The 24024-nt window shown below is 43.7% G+C and overlaps 1 protein-coding gene and 1 pseudogene across 3 annotated transcripts in view; both read left to right on the top strand.

Annotated features, from left to right (window-relative positions):
- Positions 1–3197: 3197 nt before the first annotated feature.
- CEP85 (centrosomal protein 85) overlaps positions 3198–24024 on the top strand; it is a 45069-nt gene continuing 24242 nt past the window's right edge. For 2 of the 3 annotated variants that reach the window (XM_010355673.2, XM_010355674.2), the window contains exons 1-3: positions 3198–3349; positions 8759–8831; positions 13395–13547. In XM_010355673.2, the coding sequence (XP_010353975.2) occupies positions 8777–8831; positions 13395–13547 (208 nt within the window). In that variant the 5' untranslated portion in view covers positions 3198–3349; positions 8759–8776. Of the gene's footprint in view, positions 3350–3541; positions 4044–8758; positions 8832–13394; positions 13548–24024 lie in introns of those variants that run through there. The other variant, XM_030913151.1, reaches the window with a different exon arrangement.
- LOC115892439 lies at positions 16296–16384 on the top strand (annotated as a pseudogene).

The following is a 24024-nucleotide window of genomic DNA, read 5'->3' on the forward strand; positions in this document are numbered from 1 at the left end:
GCTTCCCCTTTTGCCATGATTGTAAGTTTCCTGAGGCCTCCCCAACCCTGTGGAACTGTGAGTCAATTAATCCTCTTCCCTTTATAAATTACCTAGTCTCAGGTATGTCTTACCCAGTTAACATTAGTCTGTTCTCACACTGTGAGAACAGTTCTCAGTGTGAGAATAGACTAATACATCCAGCAAGTCTTTTAAAAACAATAATGTAACTGACGATTTAAGAATATCTCATATTGGCCAGGCACTCACATCTGTAATCCCAACACTTTGGGAGGCCAAGGCAGGCAGATCACAAGGTCAGGAATTTGAGACCAGCCTAGCCAACATGGTGAAACCCTGTCTCTATTAAAAATACAAAACTTAGCCAGGCATGGTGGCATGTGCCTGTAGTCCCAGCTACTCGGGAGGCTGAGGCAGAAGAATCACTTGAACCTGGGAGGCAGAGGTTGCAGTGAGCTGAGATCACTCCACTGTACTCCAGTCTGGGTGACAAAGCAAGACTACATCTCGAAAAAAAAAAAAAAAAAGAATATATCTAAAGAGGTTGGTCGTGAATATTCTCTGAAATTAGGACCAAAAGTCTCTGTTAAAATATAAATGAGCTGGGAGTGGTGCCACAAGTCTGTAGTCCCAGCTACTCTGGAGATTGAACGGGAGGATAGCTTAAGCCCAGGAGTTTGAGCCCAGCCTAGGCAATATAAAGAGACCCCTTCCCAAATGCGTGTGTATGCGTGTTCCTCCTTTGAAACAATTTTCCAGTCTGATTCTTCAAGCTCATATTAATGTAAATGGACAATGGTCTTAATGGTTCCTTTTCCTGGGGACCAAGTTTGGGGAGGGAGGCAGGACTGATTCCTTACCCTTCAACCTGAACCCTGGTCATAGGCTGACCATTGCCTCCAACCCAGACCAAGCCCTGACCCTAGCCTCAGACTGTGCCATAACCCTGACTAGTATATTTGTATATATATACATATGACAAGTCATTCACGTTTGAAAATTGGCAGTAGGGCTTGCCGTGGTGGCCCATGCCTGTAATCCCAGCATTTTGGGAGGCCAAGGTAGGTGGATCACCTGAGGTCAGGAGTTTGAGACCAGCCTGGTCAACATGGTGAAACCCCGTCTCTACTAAAAATACAAAAATTAGCCAGGTGTAGTGGTGGGTGCCTATAGTCCCAGCTACTCAGGAGGCTGAGACAGGAGAATTGCTTGAACCCAGGAGGCGGAGGTTGCAGTGAGCTGAGATCGTGCCACTACACTCCAGGAGCCTGGGTGACAGAGCAAGACTGTCTCAAAACAAAACAAACAAACAAAAAAGAAAATTGGCAGTAGATAACAGAGTTACTTTTAAACTATAGATATCTATTAAAAAGAATTGTACAAATGTACTGTTTGCTATTTGTAAATTAAATCTCAACACTTCCACTATGTTTCAGTCAGATTTCTCTTCTATCCTCTGTATCAGCAATTCACATCTTCCTAATTCTTCTCAGTCCTCTAGATGCCCCTATTCCCTCCCACCTCATATATGCGTTTCACAAAAGAAATGGAAGCCTTTCAACGTTTTCTGACTCTTTTCTTTTTTTTTCCAGAATCTTGCTCTGTTGCCCAGGCTGGAGTGCAGTGATCTTGGCTCACTGCAACCTCTCCTCCTGGGTTCAAGCGATTCTCTTGACTTAGCTTCCCCAGTAGCTGGGATTACAGGCGCCCACCACCACACCTGGCTAATTTTTGTATTTTTAGTAGAGACGGGGTTTTATTATGTTGGCCACAGGCTGATTTCAAACTCCTGACCTCAGGTGATCCATCTGCCTTGGCCTCCCAAAGTGCTGGGATTACAGGCGTGAACCACCGTGTCTGGCCAGGACTAACACTTTCTAGCTTTCTACCCATCAGTCCATAAATTTCTTCATTTAGACACCCTGTCTTAACTTTTTTTTTTTTTTTTTTTTTAGCCTTTACATTAACAGAGGCTTCTGGTCCTAATTTCATATCATACCCAGGTTCATTTTCATTATCCATTAAATCTGTTATTTTATATCTCCTATATTTTTACCTTAAAATACTAAAAGAGAGCACAGAGGATACAACCTTGGGGCACATCCCTAGGGTCTTTCCTCCAGGGTGACTTTTATTCAGTAATGAACTCGCTTTGTCTGGCTCTTAAAGCTAAGAAATCATACAACTTTTTTTTTTTTTTTTTCTCTAGAGATGGAGCCTCACTCTGTGGCCAGGCTGGAGTACCGGGACGGGAGGCAATCTTGGCTCACTGCAACCTCCGACTCCCTGGTTCAAGCGATTCTCCTGCCTCAGCCTCCCGAGTAGCTGGGATTACAGGCACGCGCCAGCACGCCCAGCTAATTTTTGTATTTTTAATAGAGAGGAGGTTTCACCATATTAGCTAGGATGGTCTCGATCTCCTGACCTCGTGATCCGCCCTCCTCTGTCTCCCAAAGTGCTGGGATTACAGGTGTGAGCCACTGCGGCCGGCTTCCTGCACAACTTTTTAATATCTCTCCCTCCCAAGTCAGGTTTCTAGATATCCAAAATTTCACTATCCGAGATTCATTCCTTTGGCTGATGGTTCTGTTCTCATTTGAAACAATTCTCCTCTCCGACTCTTCAAGCGCCTATTAATGCAAATGAACTTAACGGTTCCTCTTCCTGGGGACCAAGTTTGGGGAGGGAGGTGGGACTGATCAGTTACCCTTCAACCTGAACCTTGATCACAGGCTGGCCACTGCCTCCAACCCAGACCAAGCCTTGACCCTGACTAGTCAGTGACCCAGGCTACACCTTAACTCCTGGTCACAACCTGAACCCCTGCTTCAGGTGGGAGAACAGATAGACGCGCGTTGTAATGGAAGGAGGGTGAGGCAGGTTGAGTGGGATTCTCGTGTCCCCTCCCTCCGCCCCCGGGCCGCCACCTTCCCAATCTGCACAGGCCCAGCAGGCCCCTCCAGGTATAGGTGAGCAGGGCTCCACCTACAGGTAAAACGGGGCAAGGGGCAGAGAACAAGCCAAGTGGCTGCGTGGTCATGCGCAGAAAGATCCGTCCGGCTCTCAGAGCAGAGGGTAGTGTGCGGGGGCGGGATACCGACAAGGCTCGACTGCCGATTGGTCAGAAAAGGACAGAAAGGGGCGGGAAGCCGGTGCGGTTCGACTCCCGATTGGCCAGAGGCGGCAGAACGGGGTGGGGCCGGAGGACGCGCGTTCTGTGGCGCGCGGCCTGGCGGGCGTGCAACGGCCGTTAGAGGAGCTGAGGGAGGGAACCACCGCTCACCGCAGACGTGGTGGCTGCAGTCAGTCTTCCCGAGTGAGGAATTTCGCCGCCCGCTTTCAGGACCGTGTAAGTTTTCCTCCCTCGGGAGCCCCAGTCCTAGTGGCCGACCTTGCCTCTCCTCCCATAGCTCCGGTGAAGCCTCAGAAGCTCGCGACCTGCCACCGTGAGGGGCAGGGGAGAGCGAAGCGCATGCGCCTCCGCCCCGAAGCGAGTGCCCCCGCACACGCCCTCTCGCGTCGCGTTCCCCTCGCTTGAGCCCGTTGCCTTGCTTTGCCCTCCGCGGTTCACCCCACAGCAGTCGCTTTACCTGCGTGCCAGGCCCTGTGCCGATAGCCAGGGACACAACGGGCGGCGCATTCCTTGCCCTCGCGGAGCGCAGAGCCCTGAGGGGAGTCGACGTTAAGCGGGGTAATCCCTCGGCGCGCAGTGAGGGTAGAGTGGAAAAATCTTACAAAGAGCACAAAACAGAAGGCGCGGAGCTAGTCGGAGAGGTCAGGGAGCCCTCCCTGAGGAGGTGAAGTTTGGGCCGAGGTTGGAAGACTGGAGAGAATTAGGATTGTGGGACGGAGAGCACTTGGCGGGGCCTTACCCTGGGACTTCTCGGCCGGGGCGATTTTGCTTCCCTGGGGACATTGGTCGATGTCTGGAAACATTTTTGATAGTCACTGCTCCAGGGCTTGCTACTGGCATCTAGTGTGAAGAAGCCAGGGATGCTGCTACACAGCGAAGCCGCCAACAACAAAGAAAAATCCCCCAGAAGGTCAGTAGGGGGGAAGGTGAGGAACTTTCCTTCAGCAAGGAGCTGGTGCTTTGGTTGAACTGAAAGTTGAGTGTGTTCAGGTTTATTTGCTCAACAGTATATTCAACGCTTACTTCACCTCAGTTAATGAGAGCGAGCCTTTACACCAGTATATTCCCAACACGTGGCTCAGAGCCAGGCGCATAGTAGGCACGCAGTAAATTTCGGTTGATGAATTGAACACCGGGTTAAGTAGGGGGCGGTGGTGATACAAGGATGATGAAGCTAGCCAGGTCTCATTTACTTGCCCTCAGACCTTGTCTGCTTTATAATGATCTGGTGGTTTTGTATGTCTCATGACTTTTGTTTGTAAAGGCAACTTCTTGTCGAGGATTTGGCTTTTCTTTCACAAGGTTTCATGAATGATCAAGGCAGTGAAAATAGTGTGATGGTGTGAGATTCTTCGTGTGTCTGTGTCAGCTGTCTGTGTGTCCCTTCAAATCCTCTCTTGTCTTGATGTGGTTCTCTTAACAGCTGCCAACCGTGATGTTCCACACTTAGATTGTAATTCTTTTTTGAGACGGAGTTTTGCTCTTGTCGCCCGGGCTGGAGTGCCGTGGCGCGATCTCGGCTCACCGCAACCTCCGCCTCCCGGGTTCAAGCGATTCTCCTGCCTAAGCCTCCCAAGTAGCTGGGATTACAGGCATGCGCCACCATGCCCGGTTAATTTTGCATTTTTAGTAGAGACGGGCGTTCTCCATGTTGGTCTGGCTGGTCTCAAACTCCCGACCTCAGTTGATCCGCCCGTCCCGGCCTCCCGAAGTGCTGAGATTACAGGCGTGAGCCACCGCGCCTGGCCACACTTAGATTGTAATTCTTATAGGGGAAAAATACTTAACGGCAGTCAAAATCTAATTCTTGGGTAGCAGCTTGAGAAATAAAGCCTAGCTGATGACCAAGGACAAAGTGAAGAAATGCTATGAACTTTTGCTGCTAATATAATTGAGGCTTGCAGTTCTTGCTGTCTGAGGCAGAAACTCCAACTTGTGGTGCCATGCTTGATCCCTTTTTTTTGTGTTTTGTCACATATAGAATGCTGACTAGACTCCTGTAGCATTAGAGTACAGTCCTGGCTTTGAAGCTTCTTCCTAGCTGTATGACCTTCACTACTATAAACCTTTATTTTCTCATCCATAAAATGAGGATAATAGTAACTGCCTCATAGGGTTGATGTGAGCATGAAACGTGAGACATGATACCTACAAAGTGTTGAGCACAGTGTTTGATAGGTAATAAGTGCAGAATGCATGTTAAATTTGTTGAACGAATGACATTTCTGTAGTTTAAAGGGCTTTGAAGATGGAAACTAATCCTGGTGGGTGCTTTTTTTTGTTTTTTCTCTGTCTGCCTCCATTCACTCCCTTTCTAAGCTTTGTAATTGGTTGTGTTACTTCTTGTACATTCATTTCTCTCATTTTTATCCCAGGAAATTTCCGTCTCCTTCAGTTGTCCCAAAAATTTCCACCAGTAGCTCATCTAATTCTGAACTTAAGAATGATTTATTTTGTATTGTTTTACTCCTTAAGGGGTTTCTTTCTTTCTTTTTTTCTTTTTGAGGTATTTGTTGTCAATGAGGGTCAGACTCTGTAAAATATTTGAAGATATTTATTCTGAGCCAAATATGGGTAACCAGTGGCCCCTGACACAGCCCTCAGGTGATCCTGATAACGTGTGCCCTGGTTATAAACATTTTAGGGAGACATGAGACATCAATCAAAGACATGTAAGATTTACATTGATCCGGAAGGGTAAGACAACTCTTAGGGGGTAGGGGCTTCCAGGTCATAGGTAGATTTCAAAATTTTCTGATTGGCAGTTGGTTGAAAGTTATTATCCATAGAAAGGAGTGTCTGGGTTAAGGGATCCTGGGGATCAAGGTTTTATCATGCAGATGAAGCCTCCAAATAGCAGGCTTTAGAGAGAATAGATTGTAAATGTTTCTTACAGACATCTGTGTTAATGTTAATGCTTTTCCTGAATTCCAGAAGGGAGGAGGGTATAATGAGGGGTGTAGGACTCCACCACCACTACCGCCTTCATGGCCTTAACAGGTTTTTCAGCTTAACTTTGAAATGTCCTTGGCCAAGGGGAGGGGTCCATTCAGATGGTTGGGGGTGCCTTAGAATTTTATTTTTGGTTTATATCACGTACCATAAAATTTAATTTTATGTGTGTGCAATTCAGAGGTTTTTAATATATTGGCAAGGTTGTGCAGTCAGTCACCACTATCTAATCTCAGAACATTTTGATCACCCTGAAAAGAAACCCGGTATCCATTAGCAGTCACTTCCTATTCTCCTACCCTCCTTCCTCTCAGTCCCTTGAAGTCACTAATCTGTGTCTTTTATGGATTTGCCTATTCTGACATTTCATATAAATAGGATCAAGCCTTTTGTTTGACTTCTTTGACTGTGCATGTCTTCAGTGTTCATCCATGTTGTCACATGTGTCAGTACTTCCTTTTATTGCTGAGTAATATTCTGGTTTTTGGATATACCACATTTTATGTATCCATTCATTAGCTGATGGACATTTATGGTGTTTCCACTTTTTGGCTATTGTAAATAATGCTGCTGTGAACATTCTTATTGAAGCTTTTGTGTAAACCTATGTTTTCATTTCTCTTGGGTATATACTTCAGTGTGGAATTGCTGAGTCATAGGGTAACTGGGAGTTCTTCTGTCACCATATTTTCAACTTGTCTGAATTTAGAAACGTCTTAGAATCCAGTGGGCCTACCATTTTGTCATCCTTTAAAGAAAGGAGTGAATAAAAGGATTTTGATATTGACAAGAAAGGAAATCACTAGTAAGGAGGTAGTCTAATCCTTCTATATCATCATTTAACTCACAGAATCATACTTGCCATAAACTAAAGCTTTTATTACTGAACAAAGCTTCCCTCACCCAGTATGTGAAGAACTGGTATTCTGAGGATGATACCCTTTATCTGTTGTAAATGCAGTGGATTAATAAGGGTTTGGGTTGTTGTTACTAAGAGAATACTATAGAGGTCACTAAAGTACGTTAGAGAAATGGTACCATATGGTCTTCTTTTTTCTACAGAGTGATTTTCACCTCTAAGAGTTATGTTCTGTGAATTGTCCCAAACTCTTTTTTTTCTTTCTTTTTTTGGTGATGGAGTCTTGCTCTGTCATCCAGGCTGGAGTGCAATGGCGCGATCTTGGCTCACTGCAACCTCCGCCTCCCAGGTCCAAGCAATTCTCCTGCCTCAGCCTCCCGAATAGCTGGGATTACAGGCACCTGCCCCCATGCTCGGCTATTTTTTGTATTTTTAGTAGAGACGAGGTTTCACCCTGTTGGCCAGGCTGGTCTCCTGACCTCAGATGATCTGCCTGCCTTGGCCTCCCAAAGTGCTGGGATTACAGGCGTGAGCCACTGAGCCTGGCCGAATTGTCCCAAACTCTTTTGGGGCTTTTATAAATTTAGAGTTTCTGAATTTATACTCCTTGATCTTCCATGGGCTGTACAGTGCCACTTTTGCTTATGTAAATTGCGAAGTAGTAACAGCACTTAGTATGTGTCAGGCACTGTTGTAAGTTAATTATAAATGAATTAACATGAATTAGGTTATGTTGTTATCCTCCTTTTTATATGAAGAAACTGAGGAACAGAGATACTAAGAAATTTGCCCAAGGTTACACGGTTAATAAATTGGTAACTTAATGTTTAGTGGGTTCAAGTGTATTTGTTTAGACTTCAAATCTGCTTCTGCTGAATTCTCAGCACCTACCCCTAGGGTACTGTAAATATAAATATTTTAAGGAGTGAGAACATGGGACGAGAGCTTCATGTTCCTAGCTCAGGATTGCGGTTCTACTTATGACCAAGAGTTCTTTCCATCTTTATACAGCGTATGACCGACTTTAATTACTGGAAGAATTGAGGAATTTGTGTTATGTTAATCATAATTGAGGCTGTAATACTTCACTGTTGGTTTAGTTCTTTAGTTCTTTATCTACCTCATCCTGTCATCATGTCCCCATGGTTAAGAAGATTCATGGTAAAGTTTGTTAATTAAAAGTAATATTTTTAAATTTTGTAAAAATCAGAGGGGTTCTAGGACCATATGGAATCTGCATTGGTAATCTCTGGTTCTAGGTTTTCTATACTGGATTTAGGAAGAGATAAGTAAAGTGGAGTATTAGGATTTACTTTGTCTTTAAAAATATCGTTAGAAGTAAAATACATAAAAACATATTTACTCCTAAATATCCTTAGGAGTAAAACATTTAGAATGCTTGAATATTCTTTTTTATTTTCTTGAGATGGAGTCTTGCTCAGTTGCCCAGGCTGGAGTGCAGTGGTGTGATCTTGGCTCACTGAAACCTCTGCCTCCTGGGTTTAAGCAGTCCTCCTGCCTCAACCTCCCAATAGCTGGGATTACAGATGTGTGCCACCACACCTGGCCAATTTTTGTGTTTTTAGTTGAGATGGGGTTTCACCATGTTGGTCAGGCTCGTCTTGAACTCCTGACCTCAGGTGATCCGCCCGCCTTGGCCTCCCAAAGTGCTGGGATTACAGGCGTGAGCCACTGTGCCTGGCCAAATACTTGAATATTCTATATGGTTTTGACAGTTTCAGTTGAATGGGAACTAACTTGCAGGGAATTAAAGATACTGCAGAGAACTGACTGGTTATTCCTTCATTCTACAGTTGGCTCAGATAACTGTGATGGCCATGCAGGAGAAATATCCAACTGAGGGGATCTCTCACATCACTTCACCAAGTGAGTAGTCAAAAGTTTTCTGGGTTAGATTCTGACCTTTGTTCTTTTTTTTTCATATTCCTTAAGGTAAATATTGAACAAACAAGCATTCACTGAAATGCTGGTGCTAAAAGAACAAAAATAACATGTAGCTTCATAGAATATAAAAAACAGGTCTCTGAGGGAACAATTATTTATCTCTTGTCCTATGTGGCTTTCAACAGGACCACGTGGTTGGGAGAGGACGACACATAAAGGATTGGAACAGAATGACTTTGGAACATAGTTCCATTTGAAATCAGAAAAACACAGCATAAATTACTGTGTTCTATGTTGTCTTTGTCCTCCGGGTGGGTCAGTCATCTGCTAGCCCACAAAGATTGAAATTCTGCTTGGATGCCAACAAATTCTGTTGTGTTGTTACTAGAAACTCAGAAATTTAACTTTAGAGTGGATTAACGAGATTTTTGAACTTCAGTAGATATATTAAATATATACAGTCCTTAAGTATCTATGGCATATTGGTTCCAAGACCTCCTGCAGATACCAAAATCCACAGATAACTCGAGTCCCTGATATAAAATGGTGTGGTATTTGCATATAACCTATGTATATCCTACTGTTTACCTTAAACCGTCTCTAGATTACTTGTAATGCCCAATGCAATGTAAATGCTGTGTAAACAGTTATACTGTATTGTTTGGGGAATAAGAAGAAAAACAAGTCTATGCACAGTTGGTAAGATGGCTATTAAAAAAAAATTGGTTGAATTCACACACGTAGAAACCATGAATATGGCCGGGCGCTGTGGCTCACACCTGTAATTCCAGCACTTTGGGAGCCCAAGGCAGGTGGATCACCTGAGGTCAGGAGTTCGAGACCAGCCTGGCCAACATGGTGAAACCTCGTGTCTACTAAAAATACAAAAATTAGCAGGGTGCAGTGGCACGTGCCTGTAATCCCACCTACTTGGGAGGCTGAGGCAGGAGATTCACTTGAACCCAGGAAGCGGAGGTTGAGGCGAGCTGAGATCGGTCCACTGCACTCCAGCCTGGGCAACAGAGCGAGACTGTGTCTCAAAAAAATAGGAAAAAAAAAAGAAACCATGGATACGGAGAGCTGACTGTATATTAAACACGTAAATATATGTATACACTGTGCAGGCATATTAAGTAGATAATATATATTTCAAATAAGTAGTATTTTAGAAAAATGACTTGTTGAATTCTGGGGTATTGGTAAAGAAGAGGGCACATTTAATTCAACTTAGGGTATGTTTTATTTAACTTAAAAATCTCACAGTGCCTTCCTCAGCATAGATATTCAGTAAATGTTTGGTGTATTCTCTTAGGCATGCTGCCTTGCATATAGTAGGCACCATTATAAGCATTGGTTGAATCAATTCAAGATTCATTCAGCACTTTTTTTTTTTTTTTTTTTTTTTTTTTTGAGACGGAGTCTCGCTCTGTCACCCTGGCTGGAGTGCGGTGGCACGATCTCGGCTCACTGCAAGTTCTGCCTCCCGGGTTCATGCCATTCTCCTGCCTCAGCCTCCCACATAGCTGGGACTACAGGCGCCCGCCATCACTTCCATCTTATTTTTTGTATTTTTTAGTAGAGATGGGGTTTCACCATGTTAGCCAGGATGGTCTCAATTTCCTGACCTTGTGATCTGCCCGCCTCAACCTCCCAAAGTGCTGGGATTACAGGCGTGAGCCACTGTACCTGGCCTCAGCAAATATTTTTTAAACATCTGCTTATGTGCTGCACATTCTCTGAGGTTTGTACAGTTTCTATGACAATTATGTATATAATGGAAGTTTTGGAACATTCCCTTTCCTAACAAAGCTTTCTGATGGTTTTTTTCTCTTCAGTAGTATCTCATTCAGATTAATAAAGGTCTTAATAATTGATAAGGATGCTACTGATAGGACATGCACTATAACACAAAAAATTTCAGCTTTTTTTTTTTTTTTTTTTTTTTTTTGGAGACAGAATCTTGCTCTGTGGCCCAGGCTGAAATGCAGTGGCACAATCTCAGCTCACTACAACCTCCGTCTCCCAGGTTTAAGTGATTCTCGTGCCTCAACCTTCCAAGTAGCTAGGATTACAGGCATGCACCACCAGGCCTGGCTAATTTTTTTGTATTTTTAGTAGATACGGGGTTTCACCATGTGCCCAGGCTGGTCTCCAACTCCTGAGCTCAGGTAATCTGCTCGCCCTGGCCTCCCAAAGTGCTAGGATTACAGGCATGACCACGGTACCCAGCCAACTTCAGCATTTAAACTTCAATTTTGAAATAAGCGTAAACCTCTATAAATATACCAAAATATGTTTTTAACAAATAACTCTTTTGAGTTAGAGTACGGAGTAAGTGGATGGAAAAATGGTAACGATGAAGAGTGGAAGATTAGTAGTAGTAACAGGGAGCGGTTTCCAGTAGGAAGTCAGGAAGGTGGTAATAGAGGCCCTCAATCTTAACTGTTTCAAAAAGACTGGCAAATTTTACACTGACTAGAGAGAGAAAGCTGTGTAGACTCACCAGAAGGTCAGATTTCTTTGCTTTGGGTTAGAATTATACCAACTTAGTATAGTAGCATTGGCTAATCTCATACTGCTCAGAAACTCTGGCTGTTGCCTGTGTCTTCTATAACAATTACAGATTATTGAGTGTATAAAGATTCTTTCAAATGAGGCAGTCACTGTGATCCAAAGAATAGAAGTATTTGGGGAAAGTCAGGTTGCCTTCAGTAGAAAGCCAAAGTAAGGGTAGCAAAAAAGGAGCAAAAGTGGAAGAAAATAGGTTAAAAAAATGGGAGAAGCACTAAACTTGGAAGAAAGGAGTAAAGTAATTTGTGTCCAAATATCATTTGCCTCCCACTAACTAGATCAGAGAGTCTGTAGAACCATATTTTTTTTTTTTTTTTTTTTTTTGAGACAGAGTCTTGCTCTGTCGCCCAAGCTGGAGTGCAGTGGCCGGATCTCAGCTCACTGCAAGCTCCGCCTCCCGGGTTCACGCCATTCTCCTGCCTCAGCCTCCCGAGTAGCTGGGACTACAGGCGCCCGCCACCTCGCCCGGCTAGTTTTTTGTACTTTTTAGTAGAGACAGGGTTTCACCGTGTTAGCCAGGATGGTCTCGATCTCCTGACCTTGTGATCCGCCCGCCTCGGCCTCCCAAAGTGCTGGGATTACAGGCTTGAGCCACCGCGCCCGGCCAGAACTGTATTTTCTTACATCAGCTCTCACACTTTAAGTTAAATGGAGGATAAGTAGCTGCCATTAGTTTTTTTGTTTATTTGTTTACAGGGATCACCAGATACACCTTAGGAAAATTATAGTGGTTTTTAAAAAATAAATTTAAGTCTTTGCTAGAATGTTAGTGAATCAAGTATTTATTAAACACTTCCTACCTACCTCCCCTCAAACAGCATATTTTAAATCAAATAAATCTCACCAGTCTTTTTGTCTTAACCTGCTCAGCAGTTTTAGTGATTTCTTCACATAGCTCTCAAGATAAAGCCCTAGGCTCTTCAGATTGACTTTCAAAACTCACCTTGATCTCTATAGGATTCACCTATTGGGGGTACCCTGGTTCAGTGATGCAATGATATCTTTTCTTTTTTTGAGGGGTGAGGGGAACGGAGTTTCGCTCTTGTTGCCTAGGCTGGAGTGCAGTGGCGCGATCTTGGCTCACTGCAACCTCTAAGCAATGATTTTCAACTGGGGACTGGACTGCTTGTTGCTTGGTTGAGGGTTGCTGCTGGCATTTAGTGAGTGGGAACCAGGGATGCTAAACCATTCTGTAATGTATAGACTACACATTGAAGAATGGTCATCCCCAGAATGCCAAAAGCACCATTGAGAAACTGTAAGAGGAAAGAATGTGGGTTTTGGAATCAGAAAGAACTAGGTTCAAATATCAGCCCTCCCCTCTGTAAAATAGGGGTGGTAATACTTTTCAGTAAGTAGGTAGGCAAGATTATGTTTGTAAGGTGCTGTGTCTTTACAGGTTTCAATAAATGGCCACTGCTATTAAATATGATTGTTTTCCATTCCAGTACTCCTGGATTCTTGGTGGGTCTTACTTATTACCATCTTTGAATATTCTCACTTCTCATACTATTTCCACTTAAAATTAACTAGTTCAGGCTGGGCGCGCTGGCTCACACCTGTAATCCCAGCACTTTGGGAGGCCGAGGAGGGTGGATTGTGAGGTCAGGAGTTCAAGACCGGCCTGGCCAAGATGGTAAAACCCCGTCTCTACTAAAAATATAAAAATTAACTGGGCGTGGTGGCGGGCACTTGTAATCCCAGCTACTCGGGAGGCTGAGGCAGAGAATTGCTTGAACCCAGGAAGCGGAGGTTGCCGTGAGTTGCACACCACTGCACTCTAGCTTGGGCAACAGAGCAGACTCCGTCTCCAAAAAAAAAAAAACTAGGTCGGAGCAGCTGAAATAGGCACAGAAGAGAGATAGGGGTAGATTGCTGCTATTCTCTCATGGTTTATGTGATTTTGTAAAAAGTGATCTAATGGGGTTACATCAGCTCGTTCACAGTAAAGGTGGGAAATGCCTCTTGTTTCAGGTTCCAATGTGATTCAGAAGGGCAGTTCCCTGGGGACTGAATGGCAGACCCCAGTTATCTCGGAGCCCTTTCGGAGCCGCTTCAGCCGCTGTTCAAGTGTAGCTGACAGTGGGGACACAGCCATTGGTACATCATGCTCAGATATTGCAGAGGGTAAGTCTGTATTATTTGATTACCAATATGTGTTGTCATTTTCAGATTTCATTTTGGGTATATAGGCATTTCCAGATTGTGTTATTTCCAGAATGTTTATAATGTCGGTCTATTCAAGGAGTCTTTCTTCTTTCCCTGTGCTTCTCACATCTGGTCCCTTTATCTGAATTTCCATTTTTTATCTTATCTGAAACAACTTTGTTGGGGGATGGGAGGACGGGGTCTCACTCTGTCACCCAGGTTGGAGTGCACTGGCGTGATCATGGCTCACTTCAGCCTCCTGGGTAGCTGAGACTGCAGGTATGCACCACCATGCTTCACTAATTTTTTTTGTGTTTTTATAGGGATGGGGTTTCGCCGTGTTGCCCAGGCTGGTCTGGACTCCCAGACTCAAGAGAACCACCTGCCTCGGCCTCCCAAAGTGCTGAGATTACAGGCATGAACCCCTGTGCCTAGCCTTTGAAACAACTTTCTAATAGGTTAATTGGCCTCAAGTCTTTCTCCCTCTGCTGCCAGATTATTTTTGCTAAAAGCCTAATTTCATAGTTTCCTGTAAATCTTCAATAACTCCTGTTGCTTGGAAGATGAAGTTCAGAGCCTTCAGTTCTGTGATCGTCCCTATGCCACCCACTCAACATATTTCCTGCTGTCACCAGGTCTGAATGTACAGTCCTGTTTTTTGTTTTGTTTCTACTAATTTTTTGAGATGGTCTCGCTCTGTCACCAAGGCTGGAGTGCAGTAGTGCCATCATGCTCACTGCAGCCTTAAACTCCTAGGCTCCTGAGTAGCAGGGACTACCAGCGTGGTGCCACTACACCCAGCTATGTTTTTTTTTTGTTTGTTTTTTCTTTTTTGTAGAATTGAGGTCTTGCTATATTGCCCTTGCTATATTGTTCAACTTATTTGCCTGAAACGATCTCAACATAGTGAGACCCCTGACCGGCTAATTTTTTGTATTTTTTATTAGAGACGGGGTTTCACCGTGTTAGCCAGGATGGTCTCGATCTCCTGACCTCGTGATCCGCCCGTCTCGGCCTCCCAAAGTGCTGGGATTACAGGCTTGAGTCAGTCTCCCAAAGTGCTGAGTGCAGGGATTATAGGCTAGAGCCACCATACCCAGCTGGTTTTGGGTTTCTGATACCTGGGATCTTTTTTTCCTTCTTTAATCTGGGCCCATGTGTGCGATGCCTGCCTCCTCTTGCCTTTCCTAGCTATGTTGATCTTACTATTCAAGATCCAGCAAATATCCCACAGGCTTTTCCCATCCCTTACACTCATTAGTCATATCATTCTCTTTGCATTCTTGTATCTTTATTATCTCTGCCACTTGTTTTTGCACTTAAGTATTGCCAGGCAATACTTTATGAGGGCATTTTGTTTTTCCATTTAGATTGGTGAGTTCTAGAAGGCAGAGAACCTAATGATGATAATTAACTACTGTTGATTGTATGCTTTGTGATAGATACTATAAATTTTTTCTTTATTATTTCACTACAGCCCTTAAGAACCCTATAATATGTCTTATTTCCATTTTACGGATGAGAAGGCTGAATTTCAAAGTGATTGAATGAATTTCTTAAAGTCACAAAACTAGTCACTTCGATAATCATGTGTTGTAATTTTTTTTTTTTTTTTTTTTTTTTTTTTTTTTTTGAGACGCAGTCTTGCTCTGTTGCCCAGGCTGGAGTGCAGTGGCTGGATCTCAGCTCACTGCAAGCTCTGCCTCCCGGGTTCCCGCCATTCTCCTGTCTCAGCCTCACGAGTAGCTGGGACTACAGGCCGCCCGCCACCTCGCCCGGCTAATTTTTTGTATTTTTTATTAGAGACGGGGTTTCACCGTGTTAGCCAGGATGGTCTCGATCTCCTGACCTCGTGATCCGCCCGTCTCGGCCTCCCAAAGTGCTGGGATTACAGGCTTGAGCCACCGCGCCCGGCCTCATGTGTTGTAATTTTAAAACATCTACTCCACAGCCACTAGGATGGCTATACTTCAAAAGATAATAATAATCCCAACTACTTGGGAGGCTGAGGCAGGAGGATCACTTGAGCCCAGGAGTTTGGAGACTAGCCTGGGCAACATAGTGAGACCCCATCTTAAAAAAAAATAAAATAAGTTCAATCACCTTGTTATACAGGTTGTATGTGTGACTCTGTTTTTTATTCTTTTAGGGAAATAAAAGTTAAACATAGAGTGATTCCTGACCTGATAGTTCTGCTCCTAGATATATACCCAGGAGAAATGAATACACAAGTTTTTGTGTGGACTTGTACATAAATGTTGGTAGCAGCATTATTCGTGATACTCAAAAGTAAAAACAATCCAAAACCCACAACTGATGAATGAATGAATAAAATATCCATATAATACAGTAGAATATTATTCAGCAATAAAAAGAAATGAAATACTGGTACGTGCTACCTTAAAAACATATACTGGCCAGGCGTGACGACTGATGTCTGTAATCCTAGCACTTTGGGAGGCCAAGGTGGGTGGATTGCCTGATCTCAGGAGTTTGAGACCAGCCTGGGCAACACAGTGAAACCCCATCTCTACTAAAATACAAAAAATTAGCTGGGCATGGCTATGTGTATCTGTAATCTATTTGGGAGGCTGGGACAGGAGAATCACTTGAACCTGGGAGCCAGAGGTTGTAGTGAGCTGAGATTGTGCCATCGCACTCCAGCCTGGGCAACAGAGTGAGACTCTTGTCTCAAAAAATAATAATAATAATAATAATATATATACTAAGACTATATTTTCAGGGATCATTTCTGTAGTATGTTACTAGAGAAATTTTTCTGAATGCGTAGAGCACCGGTAAGAAAAAGAAAATGAAAATAAAATGAAATAACCATTATATATGAAGTTAAAAAAAAAAGCCAGACATAAAAGGCTGTATATTGCATGATTCCATCTGTATCAGGGGTCCCCAACCCCTGGGCCTAGGACCAGTACTAGTCTGGCCTGTTAGGAACAACACAGCAGGAGGTGAGCAGCAGGTCGAGCATTACCACCTGAGCTCCATCTCCTGTCAAATCAGTGGTGGGATTAAATTCTCATAGGAGCACGAATGCTATTATGAACTATGGATTTGAGGGATCTAGATTGCATGCTCCTTATGAGAATCTAATGCCTAAAGTCCAGAATAGGTGAACATACAGAAACACAAAGTAGATTAATGGTTTTCTAGGGCTTCAGAGGCTGGTGGAAACATAGCATGACTGCCAAAGGGTAAGAGGTTTTCTTTTTGGAGTGATGAAAATGTTGTAAGATTGATTGTAGTGATTACACAACTCCATTGATATACTAAAACCCATTGAATTGTACACCTCAAGTGAGCAAATTGTATGATATGTGAATTGTATTTCAATAAAGGTTTTTGGTTTTTGTTTTTCTTAAATAGGTATGAGCTGAGAGGAGTAAATTTAAAAATGAAAAGAAAAAGAAAGCCAGGGACAGTGGTCTGTACCTGTAGTCCCAGCTGCTCCCAAGGCTGAGGTGGGAAAATCACTTGAGCCCAGGAGTTTGAGTAGAGTCTGGGCAACATAGTGAGATCTTGTCTCCAAAAAAAAGAGGAGGTAGTGGGGACCACATCTACTATTACTGGTTCCTAGACATCTAGCATTAATTTTAGTTTTTGTTTGTTTGTTTTATAAAGATAGGGTCTCTTTTTGTCACCCAGGCTGGAGTGCAATGGTGTGATCATAAGCTCATTGCAGCCTTGAACTCCTGGGCTCAAGTGATGTTTCCACCTAAACCTTCTGAGTATCTGGGACTACAGGCGTGTACCATCACACTCAGCCAGTTTTGTTTGTTTGTTTGTTTGTTTTGTTTTGTTTTTTATGGAGACAGGTTCACACCATCTTGCCCAGGCTGGTTCTTGAAGTTCTGGGCTCAAGCAGTCCTCCTGCCCTGGCCTTCCAAAGTGCTGGGATTACATTATACATATAGTTGTCAAACTATTAAAATTAATGCTCAGGGCTGGGTGCAGTGAGACGGGATTTCACCATGTTGGCCAGTCTGGTCTTGAACTCTTGACCTCGTGATCCACCTGCCTTGGCCTCCCAAAGTGCTGGGATTACAGGCGTGAGCCACTGCACCCAGCCCTTAGCATTAATTTTAATAGTTTGACAACTATATGTATAATGGGAACTGTGCTCAGTAAGTACCGAGTAGAATTGAATCATAGATTTTGAGGTACACAGGACTTCAAAAATCATCTCTGCTCGTTTTGATTGGTGAATAACAAAAATTCCCCAAGGAGTTAAGTAACTTGCCTAACATCATACAGCTGGTTATCAGATTCTGGTCTCCTGACTGTGTAATAGTCTATCAATTGTGTAATCAAAAGTCTTACTGTTAATTTTCACTTGTTAAGGTTTTGTCTGCATGTGCAGTCATGGGACCTTTTTATTTTTTATTAAATAATAGATATTTTTAAAATCAATCAATGGTCTAGATTTTGCCCGTTGAAATGACCAGCTGTATTTAATTCAGTTACATTGCTACACAGATTGTATGTGTGACTCTCTTTTTTATTCTTTTGAGAAAATATTTGTATTTCTAGTGCATTCTTTTAAAATTGTAATAGTCCTCTTGAGATAGGCACCAAAGATAATGGTCTAGAAGTTTTTATTTATTTATTTATTTTTATTATTATTACTAGTTTTTTGAGACAGTCGCTCTGTCGCCCAGGCTGGAGTGCAGTGGCACAATCTCAGTCACCGTAATCTCTGCCTCCTGGGGTCAAGCTGTTTTCCTGCCTCAGCCTCCCGAGTAGCTGCAATTACAGGCGCGCCACCACGCCTGGCTAATGTTTGTATTTTTCGTAGAGACGGGATTTCACCATGTTGGCCAGTCTGGTCTTGAACTCTTGACCTCGTGATCCACCTGCCTTGGCCTCCCAAAGTGCTGGGATTACAGGCGTGAGCCACCACACCCGGCCCTAGATGTTTTTTTAAACTGCTGTGTTTGTTAAATACCATGATCCTAATCTTAACTCTTTTTGTGTATGTGTTTGTTTTGAGATGGAGTGTCGCTCTGTCACCCAGGCTGGAGTACAGTGGCGTGATCTTGGCTCACTGCAACCTCCACCTCCTGGGTTCAGGCGATTCTTCTGCCTCAGCCTCCTGAGTAGTTGGGATTACAGGCACGTGCCACCACACGCGGCTAATTTTTATATTTTTAGTAAAGATGGGGTTTCACCATGTTGGCCAGACTGGTCTCGAACTCCTGACCTCAGCTGATCCACCCACCTTGGCCTCTCAAAGCGCTGGGATTATAGGCGTGAGCCACGCTCTTGGCCTCTAATCTTAACTCTTAGACATTTTTTTCATGAATCTAGCTTGTAGTCTAGTTGACAAGAACCCCTATGACTGGTATACAGTATAGTTCATTGTTGCATCTTTAAGTTGAATAGGCATGCTTTTGATTCCACCCTTCACTAAGGTGTTTTACCTTGGAAGATTCTAGAGGGACAGAGTAGAGGTGGGTACTGAAGAGTTCAGAATGCTTTCAGCTCTTTGCACAAGACTGAAATAGTCACTGGCTTAATTCAGACTACTGAATCACTTCAGGTGTAGACTGAAGTGACTGAGATTTGGTAATAGCTGAATCTACCCTTACTGTGAAAGAAAGTTTGCTAAAAAATGAGTTGTTTTTTAGGGTGGGGAGGGGGCAGAAAATGTTGTTAAGTAGAGGAGAGATTTAGAACTGTATTCTTAAAATGGCAGAACCCCAATGTTTTGGGGAACTGTAGATTTCTGTAAATAAAAATCACATATCCCATGCACTGTATTTTTTAAAGAGATGGGTCTCGCTATGTTGCCTACACTGGAGTGCAATGATTGTTCACAGGTACCATCATAGTGTACTATAGCCATAAACTCAAGAGGGCTCAAGTAATCCTCCTGAGTTAGACTACTGAGTAGCTGGGCCTACAGAAGTGTATCACCTGCCTGGTTCCCATACACTAAATTTTGAATGCCTTTGAAAATCGTAGAAGATAGAGGTCCCTTTGAAAATGAGTGTTGCTATTTCATTTCAAAATATTCTGGCCGGGCGCGGTGGCTCACGCCTGTAATCCCGGCACTTTGGGAGGCCGAGGCGGGTGGATCATGAGGTCAGGAGATCAAGACCATCCTGGCTAATGTGGTGAAACCCCATCTCTACTAAAAATACAAAAAAAAATTAGCCGAGTGTGGTGGTGGGCACCTGTAGTCCCAGCTTCTCAGGAGGCTGAGGCAGGAGAATGGCGTGAACCCAGGAGGCGGAGCTTGCAGTCAGCCAAGATCACACCACTGCACTCCAGCCTGGGTGACAGAGCAAGACTCCGTCTCAAAAAAAAAAAAAAAAAGAGAAAAAAAATCTAAACCACAAACCAGACTTACCGTGTAACTCAGAGGTCCCCAACTTTTAGCCTGTGAATCAGTACCAGTCCATGCATATTAGGAACCAGGCCACACGGCTGGAGGTGAGTAGCAGGCGAGCAAGCGTTACTGCCTCAGCCTGCGCCTCCTGTCAGATCAGTGGTGACATTAGATTCTCATAGAAGAACAAACCCTATTATGAACTGTGCATGTGAGGGATCTAGATTGCTCAGTCCTTACGAGAATCTAATACCTGATGATCTGAGGTGGAACAGTTTGATCCTGAAACCATCCCCCCCACCATCATCTGTGGAAAAATTGTGTTCCACAAAACCATTCCCGGGTACCAAAAAGGTTGGGGTGTAACTTTACATTTTATAGCACAGTTAGTCTGAATCAGGCAGTTTCCTTAATATAAATAGATAAACTCAATAGATAAGTTAAAAATGTGGACAAGGACATCACCTTAATTTTCTAAGATGTCCATTTATCATCTATAAAAAATTAGGAAAGCCGTATTCTTCTAGGTCAATTGGTACTTTTCTTCTTGGCTTTGGTTTTGACATTATTTTGGGGTTATCTTAGTCTGTTTTCTGTTACTATAAGAGAATACCTGAGACAGTGTAACTTAATACAGAAAAGATGTTTATCTTGTCCATGGTTCTGGAGAGTGGGAAGTCCAAAGGCATAGTGGCAGCATCTGGCAAAGGCTTTTGTACTATATCACAACATGGTGGAAAAGCACAGACCACAAGAGTGAGCCACGCTTGCCTTTTTTTCTTTTTTTTTTGAGACAGTCTTATTTCTGTCACTCAGGCTGGAGTGCAGTGGCGGGATCTTGGCTCACTGCAGCTTCCGCCTCCCAGGTTCAAATGATTCTCCTGCCTCAGCCCCCCGAGTAGCTGGGATTACAGGCACCCGCCATCACGCCCAGCTAATTTTTGTATTTTTAGTAGAGATGGGGTTTCACCATGTTAGCCAGGCTGGTCTTGAACTCCTGACCTCAAATGATTCGCTTGCCTCTGCCTCCCAAAGTGCTAGGATTACAGGCGTAAGCCACCATGCCAAACCCAAGCTTGCTTTTTTTTTTTTTTTTTTTTTTTTTTTTTTGAGATGGAGTTTAGCTCTTGTTGCCCAGGCTGGAGTGCAATGGTAGGATCTCAGCTCACCGCAACCTCTGCCTCCCGGGTTCAAGCGATTCTCCTGCCTCAGCTTCCCAAGAAGCTGGGATTCCAGGCATGTGTCACCACACCCAGCTAATTTTGTATTTTTAGTAGAGATGGTGTTTCTCCATATTGATCAGACTGGTCTCAAACTCCTGACCTCAGGTGATCCGCCCGCCTCAGCCTCCCAAAGTGCTGGGATTACAGGCATGAGCCACCGTGCCTGGCCCCAAGCTTGCTTTTATAACAACCGACTGCTTTGACAACTAACTCACTTCTGCTAATCTATTATGAAGCTTCTACCCTCATGACCCAGTCACCTCTTAGAGGCCCCCACTTCTTAATACTGTTACATTGGCAATTAAGTTTCCAACACATGAACTTTTAGGAGACAGATACTTTCAAACCATAGTAGAGGGTGTGGACTCAGAACTGAATTTGGTGAATCTAGAGAGAGTGGTGCTATGGATAGAGAATGGTAGGAGGTATTGCAGAGTTCATGGTAGCAACACCTCATGTGCTACAACCTCACAGTCTTCTGTTTTGTAATTACACTATGGGAGCAGCAACCCTTGATAAGAACTGATACTATGTGCTTTTATGGAGAATTTAAAACATATTGCTTATGGTTAAGCACGGTGGCTCATCCCTGTAATCCCAGCACTTTGGAAGGCTGAGACAGGTGGATCACTTGAGGTTAGGAGTTCAAGACCAGCCTGGCCAACATGGTGAAACCCCATCCACTAGAAATACAAAAATTAGCCAGGCATGGTGGCGGGTTCCTGTAATCCCAGCTACTCAGGGAGGCTGAGGCAGAAGAGTCGCTTGAACCCGGGAGGCAGAGGTTGTGGTGAGCCAAGATTGTGCCACTGCACTCCAGCCTGGACAACAGAGTGGGTGAGACCCCATCTCAAAAAAGAAAAAATTGGGCCAGGCACAGTGGCTCACGCCTGTAATCCCAGCACTTTGGGAGGCCAAGGTGGGCGGATCACCTGAGGTTGGGAGTTCAAGACCAGCCTGACCAGCATGGAGAAGCCCCGTCTCTACTGAAAATATAAAATTAGCCAGGTGTGGTGGAGCATGCCTTTAATCCCAGCCACTCAGGAGGCTGAGGCAGGAGAATTGCTTGAACCTAGGAGGCGGAGGTTGCAGTAGGCCGAGATTGTGCCATTGCACTCCAGCCTGGGCAACGGGCGAAACTCCGTCTCAAAAAAAAAATGAAAAAATTGTATTGCTTACTAGTCTTTGAAGTCTTTATCACTACCAGTCTGCCTTAACTTTGTGTACTAGTCCTATATTTAAGTTGTGAGACATCAGAAACTGGGTCCTTTAACTGAGAAATTTCTTTCTTGGTGTCCTGAGAGACTAATGCATGTTGTCAGAACTTATTCAGGTTTTTGTTTTGTTATGTGTATGTGTGTTTTTTTAGTGTGGCCTTTTATGTATCCCCAAGATCATCTTGAGTATAGGAAATTAGATACTATGCATATAGTATAAGGCTTGCACATCTTTTTTTAAAGTATTTATTCCTCCTGTCTAACCGAAATGTTTTACCCTTTGATTAGCATCTCGATTCCTCCTGCTCCCGAACTTATAGTAACCACAATTATTCTCTCTATTTCTATGTGTCGAGGTTTTTTTAGCTTCCACATACAAATAAGAACATGCAGTATTTGTCCTTTTGTGCCTGGCTTATTTCTCTTAGTGTCCTCCAGGTTCATCCGTGTTGTTGCAAGTGACATAAATTATATCTTTTATAAGGCTGGTATTCCATTGTGTCTGTATACTGCATTTTCCTTATCTATTCATTGGTTGATTCTGTAACTTGGCTATTGTGAATAATTACTCAGTAAACATGGGATTGTATATATCTCTTTGACATACTAATTTCATATTCTTTGGATATATACCCAGAAGTGGATTGCTGGATCATATGGTAACTATTTTTCGTTTTTTGGTTTTTTTGAGGAACCTACATACTCCATTGTTTTCCACAATGACTGTGTTGTTACATTCCCACCAACTGTGTACCAGAGTTCCCTTTTCTCTACATCCTCTCCAAACTTGTTGCCTTTCATCTCTTTTTTTTTTTTGGAGGTGGAGTCTCGCTCTGTCGCCCTGGCTGGAGTGCAATGGTGCGACCCCGGCTCATTGCAACCTCCGCCTCCCGGATTCAAGTGATTCTCCTGCCTCAGCCTCAAGAATAACTGGGACCACAGGCACGTGCCACCACGCCCAGCTAATATTTTGTATTTTTAGTAGAGGTGGGGTTTCACCGTGTTAGCCAGGATAGTTTCGATTTCCTGACCTCAAGATCCCCCCTCCTCAGCCTCCCAAAGTGCTGGAGATTACAGGTGTGAGCCACTGCGCCCGGCCTCATCTTTTTGATAATAGCCATTCTGACAGGTGTGAGGTGGTTTGCCTGTATTTTTAAAGAGTTGCTTAAGGCCGGGCATGGTGGCTCACACCTATAATCCTAGCACTTTGGGAGGCTGAGGTGGGTGGATCACTTGAGCCCATGTGTTCGAGACCAGTCTGGGCAACATGGCGAAACCCCGTCTCTACTAAAAATAAAAAAACGGAGGTGGGAAGATCACCTGAGCCTGGGGAGGTTGAGGCTTCAGTGAACTGTGATCACGCCACTGTGCTCCAGCCTGGGTGACAGAGTGAGACCCCCATCTCAAAAAAAAAAAAAAAGGTTGTTTAATGAGAAGATAGTAGCTGATCTTATACTCAGGTAATTCTGGGAACAATTACAGTATTTGTTGTTATCTGAGTGTGCTCTGTGTTGGTTGGTGGGGAGAAAAAAAAAGAGAAACAAGTTGGTAGTCGCTCTTCTCCATCGTAGATATGCTTGAGTTGGGAACAAGTACTGAATATAGTTGAAAAGAAATTGGTATTCCTTGTTTCCTTATTTAGTTTTCTGCCCGCTGAAAGCAATAAG

Source organism: Rhinopithecus roxellana, chromosome 12 (genome assembly GCF_007565055.1).
Source record: "Rhinopithecus roxellana isolate Shanxi Qingling chromosome 12, ASM756505v1, whole genome shotgun sequence".
In the NCBI taxonomy this organism is placed as follows: domain Eukaryota; kingdom Metazoa; phylum Chordata; class Mammalia; order Primates; family Cercopithecidae; genus Rhinopithecus; species Rhinopithecus roxellana.